The sequence below is a fragment of the Cetorhinus maximus genome, chromosome 23 (assembly GCF_964194155.1).
Source record: "Cetorhinus maximus chromosome 23, sCetMax3.hap1.1, whole genome shotgun sequence".
Lineage (NCBI taxonomy): Eukaryota > Metazoa > Chordata > Chondrichthyes > Lamniformes > Cetorhinidae > Cetorhinus > Cetorhinus maximus.
This window is the reverse complement of record NC_135901.1, coordinates 38,644,458-38,664,917: the sequence shown is the minus strand read 5'-3', so window position 1 is coordinate 38,664,917 and position 20,460 is coordinate 38,644,458. Positions and strand designations below refer to the sequence as shown.

Sequence of the window (20,460 nt, the reverse complement as noted above, 5' to 3'; positions counted from 1 at the left end):
TCTTAAATCAGGGGAGAGAGATGGAGGGGGTGGAGAGGTTTAGGGAGGGAATTTCAGGGTTTCACACTGAGGCACAGCCACCAATGGTGCAGTAATTAAAATCAGGGATGTTCAAGAGGACGGAATGAGAGGAGCACAGATATCTCAGAGGGTGTGTGACTGGAGATTACAGAGATAGGGAGGGACGAGGGACGAGGGATTTGTAAACAAGGCTATGAACTTTAAAATTAAGGCACTGTTTGACCAGGAGCCAATGTAGGTCAGTGAGCACAGGGGTGATGGGGACTTGATGTGAGAAAGCTCATGGACAGCAGAGTTTTGGATGATCTCACGTTTCTGCATGGGAGACGGGTTGAATGTGAGAATCTGGTCAGGAATGTAATGGAATCGTCAAGTCTAAAGGTAACATGGAAATGGATAAAAGTTTCAGCAGATGAGCTGGGGTTAGGTAGAGTCAGGCGACATTATGGAGATTGAAATACCTGGTGTTAGTGATGGTGTGGATATGTGGTCAGAAACTCCTCTGGGGTCAGATATGACACCAAGATTGTGAACAGTGTGGTTCAGCCGCAGACAGTTCCCAGGGAGAGGGATGGACTCGGTAGTTAAGGAAAGGAATTTGTAGTGGTGACCAAAGACAATGACTTTGGTCTTCTCAATTTTCAATTGAGGAAATTTCTGCTCATCCAGTGCTGGATACGAGGTAAGCAGTTTGATAATTTAGTAACAGTGGAGGAATGGAGAGGGATGGTGGTGAGGTAGAGCTGGGTGTTGTCAGTGTACATGTGAAAACTAACATGGTGCTTTTGGATGATGTCACCGAGTGGCAGCATGGAGATGAGAAATAGGAGGGGCCAAGGATAGATCCTTGGGGGGACACCAAGTAAAGGGCTTTGGAGAGGAAAGGGAGGTTGGAGATGGGGCGGTAGTTTCCAAAGATGGTTGGGTCAAAATTTGCTTTTTATTAGAATGGGTGAGGATGATGGATTAAAGGTGAGAGGGACCGTCCCAAGAGAGAGTGAGAACCATTAACAATATCAGCTAAGTTGGAGAAGTTGGATGGTCAGCAGTTTAGTGAGAATAGAATCAAGAGGGCATGAGGGAGATGGGAGAGAAACTGGAGAAAGATGTGGGTTTAGGGCTCAGACAAGGGGGAACTTCAGAGACAGTTTGTCCCGGTGGGCTAGTGGAAGGGAGGGAAGCAACAGAGGCAGCTGATCGGTTTGTCTCAATCTTAGTGATAAAGAAGCTCCATGAGCTCCTCACACTTGTTGTTGGAGGTGAGGATGGAGGAGACGGGGGAGAGGGAGAGCCCTTCAAAAGGAACTAACTTACATTAGAGATATTAAAAATATTCGACAGAATGGATTTAACACAAAGCGATGTATTTGGCTATATTTTTAACAATAATAGCCCCTATAACTGTTCTGGAGTTTATTAACATCAGCAGAAACAGACTCCAATGAACCTGGTTCATTCCTAGATGTGATTAACAGCAAAATCCCATCACTGTAATTACTTGTGAATTCGCTGGTGTCTCAGCAGGTGGGATGACTGAGTGAACCTCTTCCCACACTCAGAGCAGGTAAATGGCCTCTCCCCAGTGTGAATGCGCTGGTGTACAGTGAGCTGAGATGATTGCCTGAATCCAGTCCCACAGTGAGAGCACTTGAATGGTCTCTCATCAGTGTGAACACGTTGATGGGACATCAATTCCCTGGAACTTTTATAACACTTCCCGCAGTCTGGGCATTTAAAAGGTCTCTTGTCAGTGTGAACTCGCTGGTGTCTCTGCAGGTTGGATGAATGAGTGAATCTCTTCCCACATTTGGAGCAGGTGAATGGCTTCTCCCCAGTGTGAACTCGCTGATGTTCCGAGAGTTGAGATGACCACCTGAACCCAGTCCCGCACTGAGAGCACCTGAATGGTCTCTCGTCAGTGTGGACACGTTGATGGGACATCAGTTCCTGGGAACGTTTAAAATTCTTCCCGCAGTCTGGGCATTGAAAAGGTCTCTCGTCAGTGTGAACTCGTTGGTGTATTAGCAGGGTGGTTGAACTACTGAATCGCATCCCACACTCGGAGCAGGAGAATGGCTTCTCCCCAGTGTGAACTCGCTGGTGTTTCTGCAGGGTAGATAACTGACTGAATCCCTTCCCACACTCAGAGCAGGTGAACGGTCTCTCCCCAGTGTGAACTCGCTGATGTCTCAGAAGGCTGGAGGACTGGGTGAATGCCATCCCACACTTGGAGCAGATGAATGGTCTCTCCCCAGTGTGACTGCGCTGATGCACATTGAGGTAATATGAGGTCTTGAACCCAGTCCCACAGTGAGAACATCTGAACGGTCTCTCATCAGTGTGAACACGTTGATGGGACATCAGTTCCTGGGAACTTTTAGAACACTTTCCACACTCCGAGCATTTAAAAGGTCTCTCGTCAGTGTGAACTCGCTGGTGTCTCTGCAGGGCAGATAAAACAGTAAATCCCTTCCCACACTCGGAACAGGTGAACGGCCTCTCGCCAGTGTGAAATCGCTGGTGTGTCAGCAGGTGGGATGACCGAGTGAATCCCTTCCCACACTCGGAACAGGTGAACAGTCTCTCACCAGTGTGAGTGCGCCGATGAGTTTCCAGCTGGGATGGGTAACTGAATCCATTCCCACAGTCCCCACATTTCCACAGTTTCTTCCCAGTGGGAACAGTGCTTTCCCCTTCCATGTTCAAAGACTAATGATCCAAATGAATCCAAAGATTCTGTTTTGTTTTGGTTTCCCGACTGCAAATCCTCCCCTTCTAATACCCTGTGAAATTGATTTAAAACAGAAAAAATGGAGTGAGAGAGAACCCACAAAAACACAAAGGCAAGTTGTGAAATTGAGCTGAATGAATAATTTGTGAGGCCAGCACTCGGAGAAAGTGAACGTTAAAGCTGAGAGAGAGAAAGAGAGAGAGAACACGATGGAAGAACCCTCAACCTCCACCACTTAGTAGGATAAGGGTAGCCAGTACACATGAATATCATCACCTCCAAGTTCCCCTCCGAGACACACAGCAATGCAGTTCCTAGTCAGGATGGTGTGTGGTTTGGAGGGGAACCTGCAGGTCATGGTGTTCCCAAGCAGCTTCTGTTGTTGTCCTTCTCGGTGTTAGAGGACGTGGGGTAAGGGGATCAAAGGTTACAGGGAGAAGGCGGGAGAATGGGGTTGAGAAACTTATCAGCCATGATTGAATGGCAGAGCAGACTCGATGGGCCAAATGGCCTAATTTCTGCTCCTATGTCTTATGGTTTGGAAGGTGCTGTTGAACGAGCCTTGGTGTGTTGCTGCAGTGCATCTTGTAGATGGTATACACTTCTGACACTGTGGTTGGAGAAACTGGGGTGGTTCTCCTTGAAGCCAAGTAGGTTGAAGGGAGCAAAAACAGAAAATGCTGGAAAAACTCAGCAGGTCTAACAGCACCTGCGGAGAGAAAGACAGAGTTAACGTTTCAAGTCCGGATGACTCTTCAGCTTTCTGAAGAAGAGTCATCCAGACTTGAAACATTAACTCTGTCTTTCTCTCCGCAGGTGCTGTTAGACCTGCTGAGTTTTTCCAGTATTTTCTGTTTTTGTTTCAGATTTCCAGCATCTGTAGTATTTTGCTTTTATCTTTTAGGTTGAAGGGAGGCTTGATAGAGGTGTGCAAGTTAATGATAGGTTTAGATAAGGTAGGTAAAGAAAAACCGTTCTCAATAGCTGATAGTAAAAGGACTGTGAGACACATATTTAAGATTTGGTGCTAGATCTAGAGGGGGCGATGTGAGGAAGAAATTTTACACAGTGAGTGGTAATGACCTGGAACTCAACACTTACACTCAGAGGCCGATAATATCCAGGTCCTGATGAATGGAGTGATTCAGTCCCACTTAGATGTGATGTTTGGTGTGTGTCCCGTCTGAGAATCCTGTTGTAATATCCTGCAAAAAAGTATACAAAGGATGTCTGTGAGACCAGGTAAGAAATTGAGAAGAGACAAATATTTCTCTTGGTTTGAGTTTGCTGTGTGTAAATCCTCCCCTTCTAACCCCCTGTAAAAAGAGTTTCCAAAATCCATCCGTCAGTCCAGGATAGAAATGCACAACATTCTCTCCTCCTGCTACCTGGACCAAGATTACCGCGCATGCGCCTGCTGCACATTGTCCCCTATAAAGATGGCGGCCGTTACCGCAGGTCTGAGGCCTGTAGAGAATTTAGCTGTTACCGATTTGGTGCAAACCCGGGACCGGGAGTTTCCAATTCGGGTCTTGAGCCCTACACCGGGTGTTTATGAAACCTCCGAGTCCGCACTGACTCCATTTCTCTCCTGCACTCGGCTGTCACTCACCCTTTCCCGCCTCCTTCCTCGTTCAGCTCCCGCACTCCCCGGGCTTCAGGTACAATGACACTGCGCTTGCGCGGAACCTCGGCTCTCGAGCCCCGCCCCTCCTTCACTCCGATTGGTTGGAGGACCAACCGCTCCTGCTCGGTCCTCTATTCCCGCCCCCTCTTTCTATTGGTCCGGAGCTGCCGTCAATCAGCCGGGCATTGTGACAGTTTCAGATGGTGAGAGCGGCCACAGACTCAGCCTGACTTGCTGATTCTTGGCAGCATTTTCTGTTTGGGAATTAGAGCTAGAGATGGATGGTCAGTTCCCCTCTGTCCGGGGGGGATTCACACTCATTTCCCCAGTGCACTGATTATCACCTTTACTTTACATGAGAAAGTCCCCGGTTCAATCCCGGATAGAAACTTTGTCTTTCAAATTGATTTTTAAAAATTTATTCATGAGATGCTGGGGGAAGTTCAAGGATTTTGACCCAGTGACAGTGAAGGAAGGGCTATATATTTCCAAGCCAGGATGGTGAGTGACTTGGAGGGGAACTTCCAGGTGGTGGTGTTCCCGTCTATCTGCTGCCCTTGTCCTTCTAGATGGTAGTGGTCGTGGGTTTGGAAGGTGCTGCTGAAGGAACCTTGGTGAGTTTCTGCAGTGCACCTTGTAGATGGTACACACGCTGTGTGTCAGTGGTGGAGGGAATGAATGTTTGTGGATGTGGTGCCAATCCAGTGCATTGCTTTGTCCTGGATGGTGTCGAGCTCTTGAGTATTTTTGGAGCTGCACTGATCCTGGCAAGTAGACAGTGTTCCATCACACTCCTGACTTGTACCTTGCAGATTGTGGACAGGCTTTGGGGAGTCATGAGGTGAGATATTCGCCGCAGGATTCCTCACCTCTGACCGGCTCTTGTAGCCAGAGTATGTATATGGCTGGTCCAGTTCTGTTTCTGGTAAATGGTAACCGCCAGGACGTTGATAATGGGAGATTAATTGGTAGTAATACCATTGAATGTCAAGGGGATTTAGTTAGCTTCTCTCTTGTTGGAGATAGCCATAGCCTGGCACTTATGTGACGTGAATGTTAGTTGCCACTTGCCAGACCAAGCCTGGGTACAGCCCTCTGTGGTAAAGAATTCCACAGATTCACTACCCTCTGAGAGAAGAAATTCTGCCTCATCTATTTTTAAATGGGCATCATCTTACTCTTAGATTATGCCCTTTGGTCCTAGGCTCCCTCACAAAGGGAAACAACCTCTCAGCATCGACCCTGTCAAGCCCCCAAAGAATCTTATATGTTTCAATAAGGTCGCCTCTCATTCTTCTAAACTCTAATGAGTTCAGGCCCACCCTACTCAACCTCTCCTCATAAGAAAAAATCACTCCATACCGGGGATCAGCCTAATTAATCTTCTCTGGACTGCTTCCAATGCCAGAATATCTTTCCTTAGATAAGTGGACCAAAATTGTTCAGTATATTCTAGGTGTGGTCTAACTGGTGCCTTGTTTAGTTTTAGCAAGACTTCCCTATTTTTCTACTCCACTCCCTTTTAAATAAAGACCAGCATTCCATTTTCCTCGCCTATTACCTGCTGAACTTCTATGTTAGCTTTTTGGGATTCATGCACAAGGTCTCCCAAATCCCTCTGTACTGCAGCCTTCTGCAGTCTTTCTCCAATTAAATAATATTCAGCTCCTCTATTCTTCCTGCTAAGTAGCATAACCTCACATTTTCCCACATTCTATTTAATCTGGCACGTTTTTCCAGGTCTTGCTGCATTTGGATATAGACTGCGTCAGTATCTGAGGAGTCACAAATGGTGCTGAACATTGTGCAATCATCAGCGAACATCATGATTTTTACTAATGATTGAAGGAAGGCCATTGATGAAGCAACTGATGATGGTTGGGCCGAGGACACTATCCTGAGGAACTCCTGCAGCGATGTCCTGAGTTGAGATGATTGACCTCCAACAACCACAACCCAGGACTCAAACCAGTGGAGAGTTTCCCCCCTCATTTCCATTGACTCCAGTTTTGCTCGGGCTCTTTGATACCACACTCGGTCAAATGCTGATTACTCTGACCTTACCTCCGGAGTTCAAATGTTTTATTCATGTTTGAACGAAGGCTGGAATGAGGTCACGAGCTGAGCGATCCTGGCAGAACCCAAATTGAGCACCAGTGACCAGGTTGTTGCTAAGCAAGCTCTGCTTGATTGCACTGTTGATGACCCCTTCCATTACTTTGCTGATGATCGAGAGTAGAATGATAGGGCAGTAATTGGCCCGGTTGGATTTGTCCTGCTTTCTGTGTACAGGACACACCCAGGCCATTTTCCACATTGCTGGGGAGATGCCAGTGTTGTAGCTGTACTGGAACAGCTTGGCCATGTGGGCAGCGAGTTCTGGAGCACACGTTTTCAGTACTCTTGGAAGATGGGGATATTTGTGGAGCCTCCTCCTCCAGTGAGTTGTTTAATTGTCCAACAACATTCATGACTGGATGTGGCAGGACTGGAGAGCTTAGATCTGATCCGTTGGTTGTGGAATCGCTTAACTCTGTCTATCACATGCTGTTTACGCTGTTTGGCCTGCAAGTCGTCCTATGTTGTAGCTTCACCAGGTTGACATCTCATTTTTGTGTATGTCTGGTGCTGCTCCTGGCATGCCCTCCTGCACTCTTAATTGAACCAGGTTTGATCCCCTGGCTTGATGGTACTGGCAGAGTGGGGGGTATGCTGGGCCATAAGGTTACAGATTGCGGTTGAGTGCAATTCTGCTGTTGCTGATGGCCCACAGCGCCCCATGGATGCCCAGCCTTGAGTTTCTAGATCTGTTCGAAACCTATGCTATTTAGCACGATGGTAATGCCACACCATACGATGGAGGGCATCCTCAATGTGAAGATGGGACTTCATCTCCACAACGACTGTGTAGGAGGTGATTCCTACTGATGTTGTCATGGACAGGTGCGTCTGCAGCAGATGGAGTAATGAGGATGAGGTCAAGTATGTTTTTCCCTCTTGAAGACTCTCTCATGACTTGTCACAGACCCAGTCTAGCAGCTGTGTCTTTTAGGAATCGACCAGCTCGGTCAGTAGTGGTGCCATTGATCCACTCCCTGTTACTGAGGAGGAATTAATCATGAGTTTAGTTTCATGTCGACCAAGAGGACGGAATGTTTCAGGTCGCTGACCTTTTTCATTGTGTCACCTGGAAAGTGTGTTTGGGAACCTGGAATGTGGGAAGGGAAGAGGTGAAGGGCGAACGCTGCATCTTCTGTGTTTTATGGAAATGATTCACAGTGATGTTCATAAAAAAACAAGAAATAGGAGCTGGGGTAGACCATATGGCTATCTGAGCCTGTTCCACATTAAATGATCTTTCAGCTCAACTCCACTTTCCTGCCCCATTCCCATATGCATTGATTCCCTTAGTGTCCAAATATTCTGGTGAGATAATCTCTCAAATAGAGGATTATGAATAACAGCTCGAAACCACAGTCCTCTCTCCCACTGCCATACTGACCCTTCCAACATACAGAAATTTGGGGCAATAATGATGTTGATGCTCAGGTTAGTTCTGTCTCCATATGTTAAATTGGATCGAGAAGCACTGGGGAAGGTGCAAAACAGATTTACTGGGATGATGCCAGAATTGGAAAGTTATATCAATCAACAAAGATTCAACGGTTTGCAAAAGTTTTGTTTGAAGAAGAGAGTGAGGGATGACCTGACCGAGGACTTTAAGATAGTGAAAGTGTTTGACAGGATGGACACGTGGAAGATGTTTCCACTTGTGAATGGATGGAATAAATATAAGTTAGTCACTAATAAATCTAATGTGTAAATAATGATCAATTTTCATTCACCAGAGATAATGCAGAATGTGCCAGAATCACTCAGCACATCTATAAGACCATAAGACCATAAGTCATAGGAGCAGAAATTAGGCCATTCGGCCCATCAAGTCTGCTCCACCATTCAATCATGGCTGATAAGTTTCTCAACCCCATTCTCCCACCTTCTCCTCGTAACCTTTGATCCCCTTACCAATCAAGAACCTATCTATCTCAGTCTTAAATACACTCAATGACCTGGCCTCCACAGCCTTCTGTGGCAATGAATTCCATAGATTCACCACTCTCTGGCTAAAGAAGTTTCTCCTCATCTCTGTTCTAAAAGGTCTTCCCTTTACTCTGAGGCTGTGCCCTCGGGTCCTAGTCTCTCCTACAAATGGAAACATCTTCCCCACGTCCTCTCTATCCAGGCCTTTCAGTATTCTGTAAGTTTCAATCAGATCCCCCCTCGTCCTTCTAAACTCCATCGAGTATAGACCCAGAGTCCTCAAACGTTCCTCATATGTTAAGCCTTTCACTCCTGGGATCATTCTCGTGAATCTCCTCTGGACCCTCTCCAGGGCCAGCACATCCTTCCTGAGATACGGGGCCCAAAATTGCTCACAATATTCTAAATCTGGTCTGACCAGAGCCTTATAAAGCCTCAGCAGCACATCCCTGCTTTTATATTCTAGTCCTCTCGAAATAAATGCCAACATTGCATTTGCCTTCCTAACTACCGACTCAACCTGCAAGTTAACCATAAGAGAATCCTGGACTAGGACTCCCAAGTCCCTTTGCACTCCAGATTTCTGAATTCTCTCCCCAATTAGAAAATAGTCTCTCTTCTATTCTTCCTACCAAAGTGCATGACACACTTCCCCACGTTGTATTCCATCTGCCACTTCTTTGCCCATTCTCCTAACCTATCCAAATCCTTCTGCAGCCTCCCCGCCTCCTCAATACTACCTGTCCCTCCACCTATCTTTGTATCATCTGCAAGCTTACCCAAGATGCCCTCAGTTCCTTCATCTAGATCATTAATGTATAAAGTGAAAAGTTGTGGTCCCAACACTGACCCCTGCGGAACTCCACTAGTCACCGGCCGCCATCCTAAGAAGGACCCCCTTATCCTCACTCTCTGCCTCCTGCCAGACAGCCAATCTTCTATACATGCTAGTACCTTGCCTCTAACACCATGGGCTCTTATCTTACTGAGCAGCCTCTGTGCGGCACCTTGTCAAAGGCCTTCTGGAAGTCCAAGTATAAAACATCCATTGGCTCTCCTTTGTCTAACCTACTCGTTACCTCCTCAAAGAATTCTAACAGATTTGTCAGGCATGGCCTCCCCTTGATGAAACCATGCTGACTTTGCCCGATTTTACCATGCACTTCCAAGTATTCTGAAATCTCATCCTTAATAATGGACTCTAAAATCTTACCAACGACCGAGGTCAGGCTAATCGGCCTGTAATTTCCCGTCTTTTGCCTCACTCCCTTCTTAAACAGGAGGGTTACATTAGCGATTTTCCAGTCCTCTGGGACCCTCCCTGACTCCAATGATTCCTGAAAGATCACCACTAATGCCTCCACTATCTCTTCAGCTATCTCCTTCAGAACTCTGGGGTGTAATCCATCTGGTCCAGGTGATTTATCCACCTTCAGACCTTTCAGTTGTCCTAGAACCTTCTCCTTGGTAATGACCACCATACTCACCTCTGCCCTCCGACTCTTTTGAACTTTGGGGATGTCACTCGTGTTTTCCACTGTGAAGACTGATGCAAAATACCTATTCAGTTCCTCCGCCATTTCTTTATTCCCCACTAATACTTCTCCAACGTCATTTTCCAGCGGCCCAATGTCCACTTTTGCCTCTCACTTACCCTTTATAGATCTAAAAAGAACTCTTGCAATCTTCTTTTATATTACTGGCTAGTTTACCCTCATATTTAATCTTCTCCCTCCTTATTTCTTTTTTAGTTGTCCTCGGTTGGTCTTTGTAGGCTTCCTAATCCCCTGGTTTCCCACTGCTCTTCACCACATTGTATGCTTTCTCTTTAGCTTTTATGCTGTGCCTGACTTCCCTTGTCAGACATGATTGCCTCGTCCTCCCTTCAGTATGCTTCTTCTTCCTACGGATGAATCTTTGCTGTGTCTCCCAAATTACTCCCATAAACTCCTGCAATTGCTGTTCCACTGTCTTTCCTGCTAGGCTCATCTCCCAGTCAATTCTGGCCAGCTCCTCCCTCATGCCTCTGTAGTTGCCTTTATTCAACTGGAGTACCGTTACATCTGATGCCAGCCTTTTCCTCTCAAATTGCAGGGTAAATTCTATCATATTATGGTCACTTCCTCTTAAGGGTTCCTTCACCTTAAGCTCCCTTATCAAATCTGCCTCATTACACATCACTAAATCTAGAATTGCCTGTTCCCTAGTGGGCTCCACCACAAGCTGCTCCAAAAAGCCATCTCGTAGACATTCTACAAATTCCTTTTCTTGGGATCCACTATCAACCTGATTTTCCCAGTCCACCTGCATATTGAAATCTCCCATTATCACTGGAGCATCTGCATTCAGAAGAGTTAAGTTTTCAGGACTGTTTACTGATGCTATATTCCTCACTGTACCGGTACTACCAGATCTGCTAAAAATTCCAGCATTTTCCATTTTAATTTCAAATTCACAGCACCCGCTTTTTGATAACTGTAGATGGTTGAGAATGTAGAACTCATTATCTGAAGGGTTTGAGCTCCCCATGTGAGCTGGAAACTTATGGGTAAAATCACACTGTGAAATGATCGTTCACCAGCTGAGTTGTTACATCCTTCCTGATGACAGAATTTAAATATTCTGGGTATGGAATGAAAAATCACTTGTTCACATGGCCTTATGAGATTCCAGTGAGTTCACATCTAACTAGGGATTTGTTCTGCTGTTAATTACACCTGGCACAGAACTATGGCGGAAGACCAGTGCACTTTATTAAGTCAATTGATATCAAAAAACATTGTTATATCTTGGCCCTGTGGCTCCAATCGTCACTGGATCACAAATAATAATTTCTTATTCAGAAATATGGACTTTCAATGGCGGCGGGGCTACCCAGCATTCAAAGGGGAGGAGAATGTACCCTATCTAACAACAGCAGCTCCCTGCACATGCGCAGTACGGTGGTTTCTGGGGCATGCGCATTGCGGTCTGTTTCATGAGCATGCGCAGTACTCGTCTGTGACTGAAGCTGCTCGGAGCGTGTGAGAGAATGTCGAGCGGAGCAAACTAACAGAGTTAGTGGGTGTGTGAGGAGGAATGGAGCCAACGGAGTGGGCAGGAAGGCTTCATAAAGACACAGTGCAGGCCGCAGACCCGAAATAACAAGGTACCGGTCTTGTGTTTACAGAGAGCGGGCCGAAAGATTCTGGATTTCTCCCTTCGCCAGGCCCGGGGTAACGGCCGCCATATTTATAGGGGGCAATGTGCAGCAGGGCGCATGCGCGGTTATCCTGGTCCAGGTAGCAGGAGAAGAGAATATTGTGATTTTTCTCTCCTGGACTGACAGGGATGGATTTTGGAAACTCCTTTTACAGGGGGTTAGAAGGGGAGGATTTACAGACGGGAATCTCAAGACCAACATCACATTTAGATATGACAGAGTCACTCGATTCATTAGGACCTGGATCATCCTTTTCTAATGCTCTGTATATACCGTTTCCCAAACATGTCACTGTCAGTCCAGGATAGAAATTCAGGACCTGGATATTATCGGCCTCTGAGTGTAATCATTGAGTTCCAGGTCATTACCACTCACTGTGTAAAATTTCTTCCTCTCATTCCCCTTACAGATCTTGCCCAAAATCTTTAATCTGTGTCCCGTAATCATTTTACAATCAGTTAATGGGAACAACTTTTCGTTAACTATCGGTATCATTAGGGACCAAGGGGGCAATCTATGGGTGGAGCTAGAGGACATTGCTAGAGTGTTGAAAGAATACTTCACATCCGTCTTCACCCAAGAGAATGAGGATGAAGGTATGGAACTCAGGGAGAGAGACTGCGAGGTTCTTGAGCACATTGATATAGGGAGTGACAAGGTATTGGAGATGTTGGCAGGCTTAAAAGTGGACAAATCTCTTGGTCCAGATGATTTGTATCCCAGACTGCTGAGGGAGGCAAGGGAGAAGATCACAGAGGCTCTGGCCCAAAATTTTAATTCCCCTTTGGCCACGGGGGAAGTGCCAGAGGACTGGAGAACAGTTAATGTGGTTCCGCTATTTAAGAAGGGTTGTAGAGATAAGCCAGGGAACTACAGACCAGTGAGTCACACGTCAGTGGCAGGGAAACTTTTGGAGAAAATTCTGGAGGAGAGAATCTATCTCCACTTGGAGAGGCAAGGTTTGATCAGGGATAGTCAGCATGGTTTTTGTCAGAGGGAGGTCATGCCTAACAAATTTGTTTGAATTTATTAAGGAGGTGACCAGGTGTGTAGATGAGGATAGTGAGGTTGATGTAGCTTATATGGATTTCACCAAAGTTTTTGACAAGGTCCCACATGGGAGACTTATAATGGGAAATACACATGGGAAATACACATGGGAGACAGGGTAATTTGATAAGTTGGATTCAAAATTGGCTTAGCTGTAGGAGACAGAGGGTGATGACAGAAGGCTGCTTTAGTGACTGGAAGCCAGTGGCATACCACAGGGATGTGTGCTCGGTCCCCCATTATTTGTCATTTATATAAACGACATGTGGGGAGTAGGATTAGTAAGTTTGCAGATGACCCAAAGATTGGCTGGGTGATTAACAGTGAGGTTGAGTGTCTTGGGCTACAGGAAGATATAGACGGAATGGGAAGATAAGTGGCAGATGGAATTTAACCCTGAAAAGTGTGAGGTGATACACTTTGGAAGGAGTAATTTGACAAGGAAGTATTCAATGAACGGCATGACACCAGGATGTTCTGAGGAACAAAGGGACCTTGGCGTATGTGTCCATAGATCTCTGAAGGCGGAGGGACATGTTAGTGGGGTGGTGAAAAAGGCATATGGGACACTTGCCTTCATCAATCGAGGCATAGAATACAAAAGTAGGGAGGTCATGTTGGAGTTGTATAGAACCATGGTGAGGCCACAGCTGGAGTACTGTGTGCATTTCTGGTCACCACATTATAGGAAGGATGTGTTTGCACTGGAGGGAGTGCAGAGGAGATTCACCAGGATGTTGTCTGGGATGAAACATTTAAGTTATGAAGAGAGGTTGGATAGACTTGGTTTGTTTTCGTTGGAGCAGAGAAGACTGAGGGGCTACCTGATCGAGGTGTACGAGATTATGAGGGTCATGGACAGGTGGATAGGGAGCAGCTGTTCCCCTTAGTTGAAGGGTCAGTCACGAGGGGACACAACTTCAAGGTGAGGGGCAGGAGGTTTGGGGGGATGTGAGGAAAAACTTTTTTACCCAGAGGGTGTTGACGATCTGGAATACACTGCCTGAGAGGGTGGTGGAGGCAGGCTGCCTCACATTCTTTTGAAAAGTACCTGGATGAGCACTTGGCACATCATAACATTCAAGGCTGTGGGCCAAGTGCTGGTAAATGGATTAGGTAGGTAGGTCAGGTGTCCCTCACGTGTTGGTGCAGACTCGATGGGCCGAAGGGCCTCTTCCGCACTGTGTGATTCTGTGTGATCTACCTTATCTAAACCTATCATAATCTTGTACACCTTTATCAAATTTGCCTCAGTCTCCTTTGCTTGAAGGAGAACAAAACCTTCTAGCTCATATCCCCCAACCCTCGACCCATTCTGGTAAATCTCCTCTGCCCCCTCTCAAGGACACTCACATCCTTCACAATGTGTGGTGATCACTTGTTTGCACAGACCCAGATGTTCTATGTCCATGTGTGTGACATCATCACACATCGACAATTACACGGTGACGTCATCACACATCGACAATTACACGGTGACATCACCCCGCTCCCTGGGTATTTCCCCAACTGGGAGATTTTTCTCTGACTCCAGTGCTTCTGATATCTTTCCAGCTGCAGGCTCCAGCAGGAGAGTTTAAAGTTGAACCTTGAAATTGTTTCACAGGTGAGTATTTTTGACTATTCATCTACAATTTAAAGATTTTGGTTTTATGCTCTGTTGTCTATGCTCTGTTATCTATGCAAAGTTCCATGGCTCTGAGGTTGGTGTGAATGCCTTCTCAGTTACATTGTTAAGGTTTGTTCATGTCAATGAGATTGTTAAGGTAAACAGGTGATGGGTATTTGAACACAATGAAGTAGGGGATAGCTGGGACACTGGGTGTGGGTGAGCAGTGTTGACAGTGAACCAAGTCAACAAACAAGCAAGAAAAGGCTCTGTGTCTTAGTTTTGACTTCACCAATTGGTGTGGATCCTGTTAACGGCTGGTGTGGCTTCTTTCCTGTGGATCTGAATCCCATGTCCATTGTTATGATTCTTGGCCAGACACATATGCGATCCGGTGAGGGATCAATAACATTTTGTTTAAAGTAGATGAAGGTTGAGATTTAAGACACCTGCTTTTGGAACAAAACCACAAGTTTCCATGGGTTTTGAAAAATAATAAAACAAAATTTACTGTACAAGTTCAGAAAGATAAAACAATTTACAATCTGTATCTGATACTCGAACATTCAGGGTAAGTATGAGGTACATGTGAATTAACAGACGAACTGTGGTGAGACACACCACACTACAGAGTAAATGACAGATGCAACCAAAAGAGATTCCATGGATTTCTCTACAATCCACTTAGCCGTTAGTCCCACATTGACTCAACCAATCTCACTGAAACTTAGTCTTTCTCAAGAGGGTTTCCAATCTCCAGTGTCAAAGATCTCACCTGGAATTCTCTCCAAAAGTCACTCCCACTCAGACGGCTTTAACAATGTCCCACCTCACAGAGTTTCAGTCTCTCTTTCCGAGCTTCCTTCTCCCTGGATTCCTGAGTACACTCAAACACGGGCTTGCAAGCACAGTTTTAGAGTTATGGTCGTGCCAAGCAGAACACCATTGCTCCAAAGGGGTACCTTTGCTTCAACAGCCCTCTTTAGTTAAATTCTGCCCCTGCAGCCTTTTCTCTAAATTTTTAACTTAACTTAACTGGGACGTCTGCCCGTCCCTGTCTCTGTGCCACCTGTTGCCTGGAAACTCCCGGAAATAACTGCTTCAAGAAGAGCTGTTCACTGACACTTGAACTGATCTGTGACCTATCAAAACACTCCCAGAGGGTCCCACCCTTGTTACTAGACAGGAATCAACGTAACAAGCATTAAAGCATCCTGTACCTTTATATTTTAAAATCTGCACAGTTAGCACCCAGGGATGCAGGATGAATTGAATTCATAACACCATCCATTGCTCTGTTTCAGCACTGTCCTCTCTGATCACCTCTCTGCTATTGCCCAACTTCCTCTGTCTCTAATATGGGTGTATTTTAGCTGTTTAGTATTTTACTGTTACTTCTGCTGACTGAATCTAAATGAAGTTTTCACTGCTGCCACATCCCCCGACCATGTGCTGCTGGCTTCCCAGCTTTATCTTCTCACAATATCTTTCATCGTCAGGAATTGTTTCCCCCTGTGCTATAGTCCATTTATCTTCCACCTCTGAGACCATATTGACCATCAAATTCTGCACCATTTTTATTCCCTGTAATTCATCCTGCACACCCTGAAATGTTTACTCTGTTTCCCTCTCCACAGATACCAGCAAATATTGCCAATCCCCAGTGGCCTGTGGAGAAGATGATGTTTGAGCTTCTTGAACCGCTGCAGTCCGTGTGGTGAAGGTGCTCCCATGATGCTGTTAGGTAAGGAGTTACAGGTTATTCACCCAGCGATGATGAAGGGACGGCGTTATAATTCCAAATCAATAACAATCATTTCTCCTTCTGTCATACTTTTAATGTTATACCATGTTCCAAGACATTTCACAGAAAAGTAACATTTGACACTGAGCCACATGAGGAGATATTAGGGCCGGTGACCAAAAGCTTGGTCAAAGATGTCGCTTTTAAAGGGAATCTTCCAGGGGGTTTTCTTCTTAACTCTTCCAAGGGATGTGGGCTTTGCTGGGTTGTGCATTTATTGCCCATCCCTAATTGCCCTTGAGAAGGTGGTGGTGAGTTGCCTTCTTGAACTGTTGCAGTCCATGTGGTGTAGGTACACCCGCAGTGCTGTTAGGGAGGGAGTCCCAGGATTTTGACCCAGTGACAGTGAAGGAACGGCGATATATTTCCAAGTCAGGATGATGAGTGACTTGGAGGGGAACTTCCAGGTGGTGGTATTCCCATCTATCTGCTGCTCTTGTCCTTTTAGATGGTAGTGGCCACAGGTTTGGAAGGCACTGTCTAAGGAGCCTTGGTGAATCCCTGCAGTGCATCTTGTAGATGGTACACACTGCTGCTACTGTGCGTCGATGGTGAAGAGAGTGAATGTTTGTGGATGTGGTGCCAGTCAAGCGGGCTGCTTTGTCCTGGACGGTGTCAAGCTTCTTGAATGTTGCGGGAGCTGCACTCATCCAGGCAAATGGAGAGTATTCCGTCACACTCCTGGCTTGTGCCTTGTAGATGGTGGACAGGCTTTGGGGAGTCAGGAGGTGAGTTAATCACCATAGGATTCCTAGCCTCTGATCTGGTCTTGTTGCCACAGTATTTATATGGCTTGTCCAGTTTTTGGTCAATGGTAACCCGCAGGATGTTGATAGTGGGGGATTCAGCGATGGTAATGCCCTTGAATGTCAAGGGGCGATAGTTAGAGTCTATCTTGTTGGAGATGGTCATAGCCTGGCACTTGTGTGGCGTGAATGTTACTTGCCACTTGTCAGCCCAAGCATGGATATTGTCCAGATATTGCTGCATTTGAGGATGGAGTTATTAAGTATTTGAGGAGTCGTGAATGGTGCTGAACATTGTGCAATCATCAGCGAACATCCCCACTTCTGACCTTTGATGGAAGGAAGGTCATTGAGGAAGCAGCTGAAGATGGTTGAGCCTAGGACACTACCCTGAGGAACTCCTGCAGTGATGTCCTGGAACTGAGATGATTGACCTCCAACAACCACAACCATCTTCCTTTGTGCTCGGTATGACTCCACCCAGCGGAGAGTTTTCCCCTGATTCCCATTGACTCCAGTCTTGCTAGGGCTCCCTGATGCCACACTCGGTCAAAAGCGGCCTTGGTATCAAGGGCATTCACTCTCATGTCACCTCTAGAGTTCAGCTCTTTTGTCCTTGTTTGATTCAAGGCTGCAATGAGGTCAGGAGCTGAGTGGCCTTGGCGGAACCCAAACTGGGCATCAGTGAGCAGGTTATTGCTAAGTAAGTGCCGCTTGACAGAAGTGTTGATGACCCCCTCCACCACTTTACTAGTGATCCAGAGTAGACTGATGGGGTGGCAATTGGCCAGGTAGGATTTGTCCTGCTTGTTAACAGGACATTTTTCCACATAGCCAAGTAGATACCAGTGTTGTAGCTGTAGTGGAACAGCTTGGCTACGGGTGCGGCAAGTTCTGGAGCACAAGTCTTCAATACTATTGCTAGAATATTGTCAAGATCCATAGCCTTTCCAGTATCCAGTGCCTTCAGCCATTTCTTAATATCACGTGGAGCGAATCGAATTGGCTGAAGACTGGCAGCTATGATGCTGGGGATCTCCGGAGGTAGAGAGGTTTAGGGAGGAAATTCCAGAGCTTGGGGCATTCGAAACTGACAAAATGGCTACCAATGCTGGAGTGAGTCAAATCAGGAATGCACAGGAGGCTGGAATCAGAGGAGTACAGATATCTCAGAGGGTTGCGAGGCTGGTGGAGATTTCTGAGTTAGGGAGCAGGAATGTGAAAACAGGGATGAGATATTTCAAATTTCAGCTCTCCTTAACCCGGAGCCTTTGCAGGTCAGTGAGCACAGGGTGATGGGTGAACAAGACTTGGTGCGAGTAAACACAGGGACAGTAGAGTTTTGGATGACCTCAAGATTACAGAGAGGTTGAATGTGGGAGACCAGCCGGGAGTGCGTTAGGATAGTTAAGTCTCGAGGGAACAGAGGAATGGAGAGTTTCAGCAGCAGATGAGCTGAGACTGGGCTGGAGTCGGCCGATGTTACTGAGGTGGAAATAGGCGGTCTTGGTGATGATGTGGATATGTGGTTGGAAGCTCATCTTGGGGTGAAATATTTCATCATGGTTGTGAACAGTCTGGTTCAGTCCCAGACAGTTGTCAGAGAGAGGGATGGAGCAGGTGAACTTGGAGGTAATGGTGTTCACATACACCTGCTACCCTGGTCCTTCTAGGGTGGAGTTTGAAGGTTTGGGAGATTCTGCCTAAGTTCTGGCCGAGTTGTAGAAATATAAATCCCCTCTGCTTCACCAATTCTGAAGAAGAGTCTCAAGGGCTCGAAATGTTAACTCTGTTTCTCTCAGATGGTGCCAGATATCCCTCTCCTTCACCTCCGTCTCTCACACTAATCTCTCTCTCCCCTGCACCCACTCCCATTTCGCTCTCTCTCTCTCTCATCTGCTTCCATAGAGGCTAGAGTCTTGTGTACACCCAGACCGGGTGGCTGGTTCCCTTCTCTGAAGGACATTAGTGAATCAGTTGGGTTTTTATGACAATCAGCAGTTTTCATGGTCACTTTTTCTTCGTGCCGGCCCCACAAATTCCCAGATTCATTCAGCTCAATTTCACAACCTGTCTTTGTGTTTTTGTGGGTTCTCTCTCACTCCCTTTTTTCTGTTTTAAATCAATTTCGCAGGTTATTAAAAGGGGAGGATTTGCAGTCAGGAAACTGAAACCAAACATCACATCAGGATCTGACGGAGTCGCCCAATGTATCGTAACCTGAATATCATTGGATTTTGAACATGGAAGGAAAAAACACCGTTCACAGTGGGGAGAAACTGTGGAAATGTGGGGAATGTGGGAAGGGATTCAACTACCCGTCTCAGCTGGAAACGCATTGGCGCAGTCACACTGGGGAGAAACTGTGGAAATGTGGGGAATGTGGGAAGGGATTTATCTACCAGTCTCAGCTGGAAACTCATTGGCGCAGTCACACTGGGGAGAGGCCGTTCACCTGCTCCGTGTGCGGGAAACGATTTACTCAGGTATCCCACCTGCTGAGACACCAGCGAGTTCACACTGGGGAGAGACTGTGCACCTGCTCCAAGTGTGGAAAGGGATTCACTCGGTCATCCAACCTGCTGAGACACCAGCGAGTTCACACTGGGGAGAGACCATTCACCTGCTCCGAGTGTGGAAAGGGATTCACTACCTCATCCCACCTGCTGAGACACCAGCGAGTTCATGAGTCATGACAGTGATTGGATTTTGCTGTTAATCACATCCAGGACTGAACACTGTTCATTAGGGGCTGCTAATGTTAATATACTCCACATAAAAGTCAAATAAAACAGTTCTGTGTTAAACACAATGCGCTGAGTCTATTGATCCAGCGCTACCCAAACCTTTTCCCAGTGAAACCCCATTTTAATGTCTCAGACTTGCTGTGACCCTGGAGTGAAAATCTGTGGGTTACAGGAGATGTTGAGCAGGGAGGAGGCTTCAGATCGACAGTTTGGATAATCATTATTCTGCAGAGAGCACTTCAAACAGCTAAATACTTGCTCTAAGCTCAATGGAAATTTAATGTAAAGTCTACATTGTAAATTGGACTTATGTATAATTTACTCTTAATAATTCTCTTTAGAACTCTATAATTCTTCACTAAATAAAATCTTGAAATTCCATTTCTGCGTGTACAGGATATTTCATATACATGACTGCCAATTACACACACAAGCAGATTTTATCATAGTCACTGCAATATGGTTTCACTTATATTCAACAGAATCTATTGATGTGATGTACAGTCAGAAAGGTGTTTTCTCCTCTACAAACATTTTATGGCTCATAAAACTTTTCATAATCCTGAAAATATGCTTTTTTAAAAACTGTATATGTATATCTCTCAAATTTAGACTAATTTACACAAGTTTCGACCTGTCTGCAGCCTTTGACAAGGATGACCACACCATTCTGCTCCAACACCTCTCCACTGTCGTCCAGCTGGGTGGGGCTGCTCTCTCCTGGTTCCATTCTTCTCTATCTAATCATAGCCAGAGAATCACTTGTAATGTCTTCCCTTCCCACTCCCACAGTTACCTCTGGTGTCCCCAAAGGATCCAGCCTGGCCTCTTATTTCTCATCAACGCACTCCCCACAACGACATCATCTGAAAACACAGTGTC

At 46.0% G+C, this 20,460-nt stretch overlaps 3 protein-coding genes across 5 annotated transcripts in view; 1 reads left to right on the top strand and 2 right to left on the bottom strand.

Moving 5' to 3' along the window:
* The window catches only part of LOC144698491 (uncharacterized), a 28,516-nt gene extending 26,076 nt beyond the window's left edge, over nucleotides 1–2,440 (bottom strand). The window contains exon 1 of the mRNA XM_078570432.1: nucleotides 1,543–2,440. Coding sequence (XP_078426558.1) covers nucleotides 1,543–2,382 — 840 coding nt within the window. The 5' untranslated portion in view covers nucleotides 2,383–2,440. The remainder of the gene's footprint in view (nucleotides 1–1,542) is intronic.
* The window catches only part of LOC144697486 (uncharacterized), a 352,987-nt gene that overhangs the window by 225,424 nt on the left and 107,103 nt on the right, over nucleotides 1–20,460 (bottom strand). The gene's annotated exons all lie outside the window — the stretch shown is intronic.
* Nucleotides 11,417–19,591, top strand: LOC144697541 (uncharacterized). 3 transcript variants are annotated; one of them, XM_078569587.1, is made up of 4 exons: nucleotides 11,433–11,568; nucleotides 14,227–14,278; nucleotides 15,919–16,025; nucleotides 18,966–19,591. In XM_078569587.1, exon 4 carries the CDS (start codon nucleotides 19,075–19,077, stop codon nucleotides 19,525–19,527), a length of 453 nt encoding a protein of 150 aa, XP_078425713.1. In that variant the 5' UTR covers nucleotides 11,433–11,568; nucleotides 14,227–14,278; nucleotides 15,919–16,025; nucleotides 18,966–19,074; the 3' UTR covers nucleotides 19,528–19,591. The 3 variants fall into 3 exon arrangements, with proteins under 3 accessions (XP_078425714.1, XP_078425713.1, XP_078425712.1); XM_078569588.1 differs by lacking the exon at nucleotides 14,227–14,278 and having other exon boundaries at nucleotides 11,417–11,568; XM_078569586.1 differs by lacking the exon at nucleotides 15,919–16,025.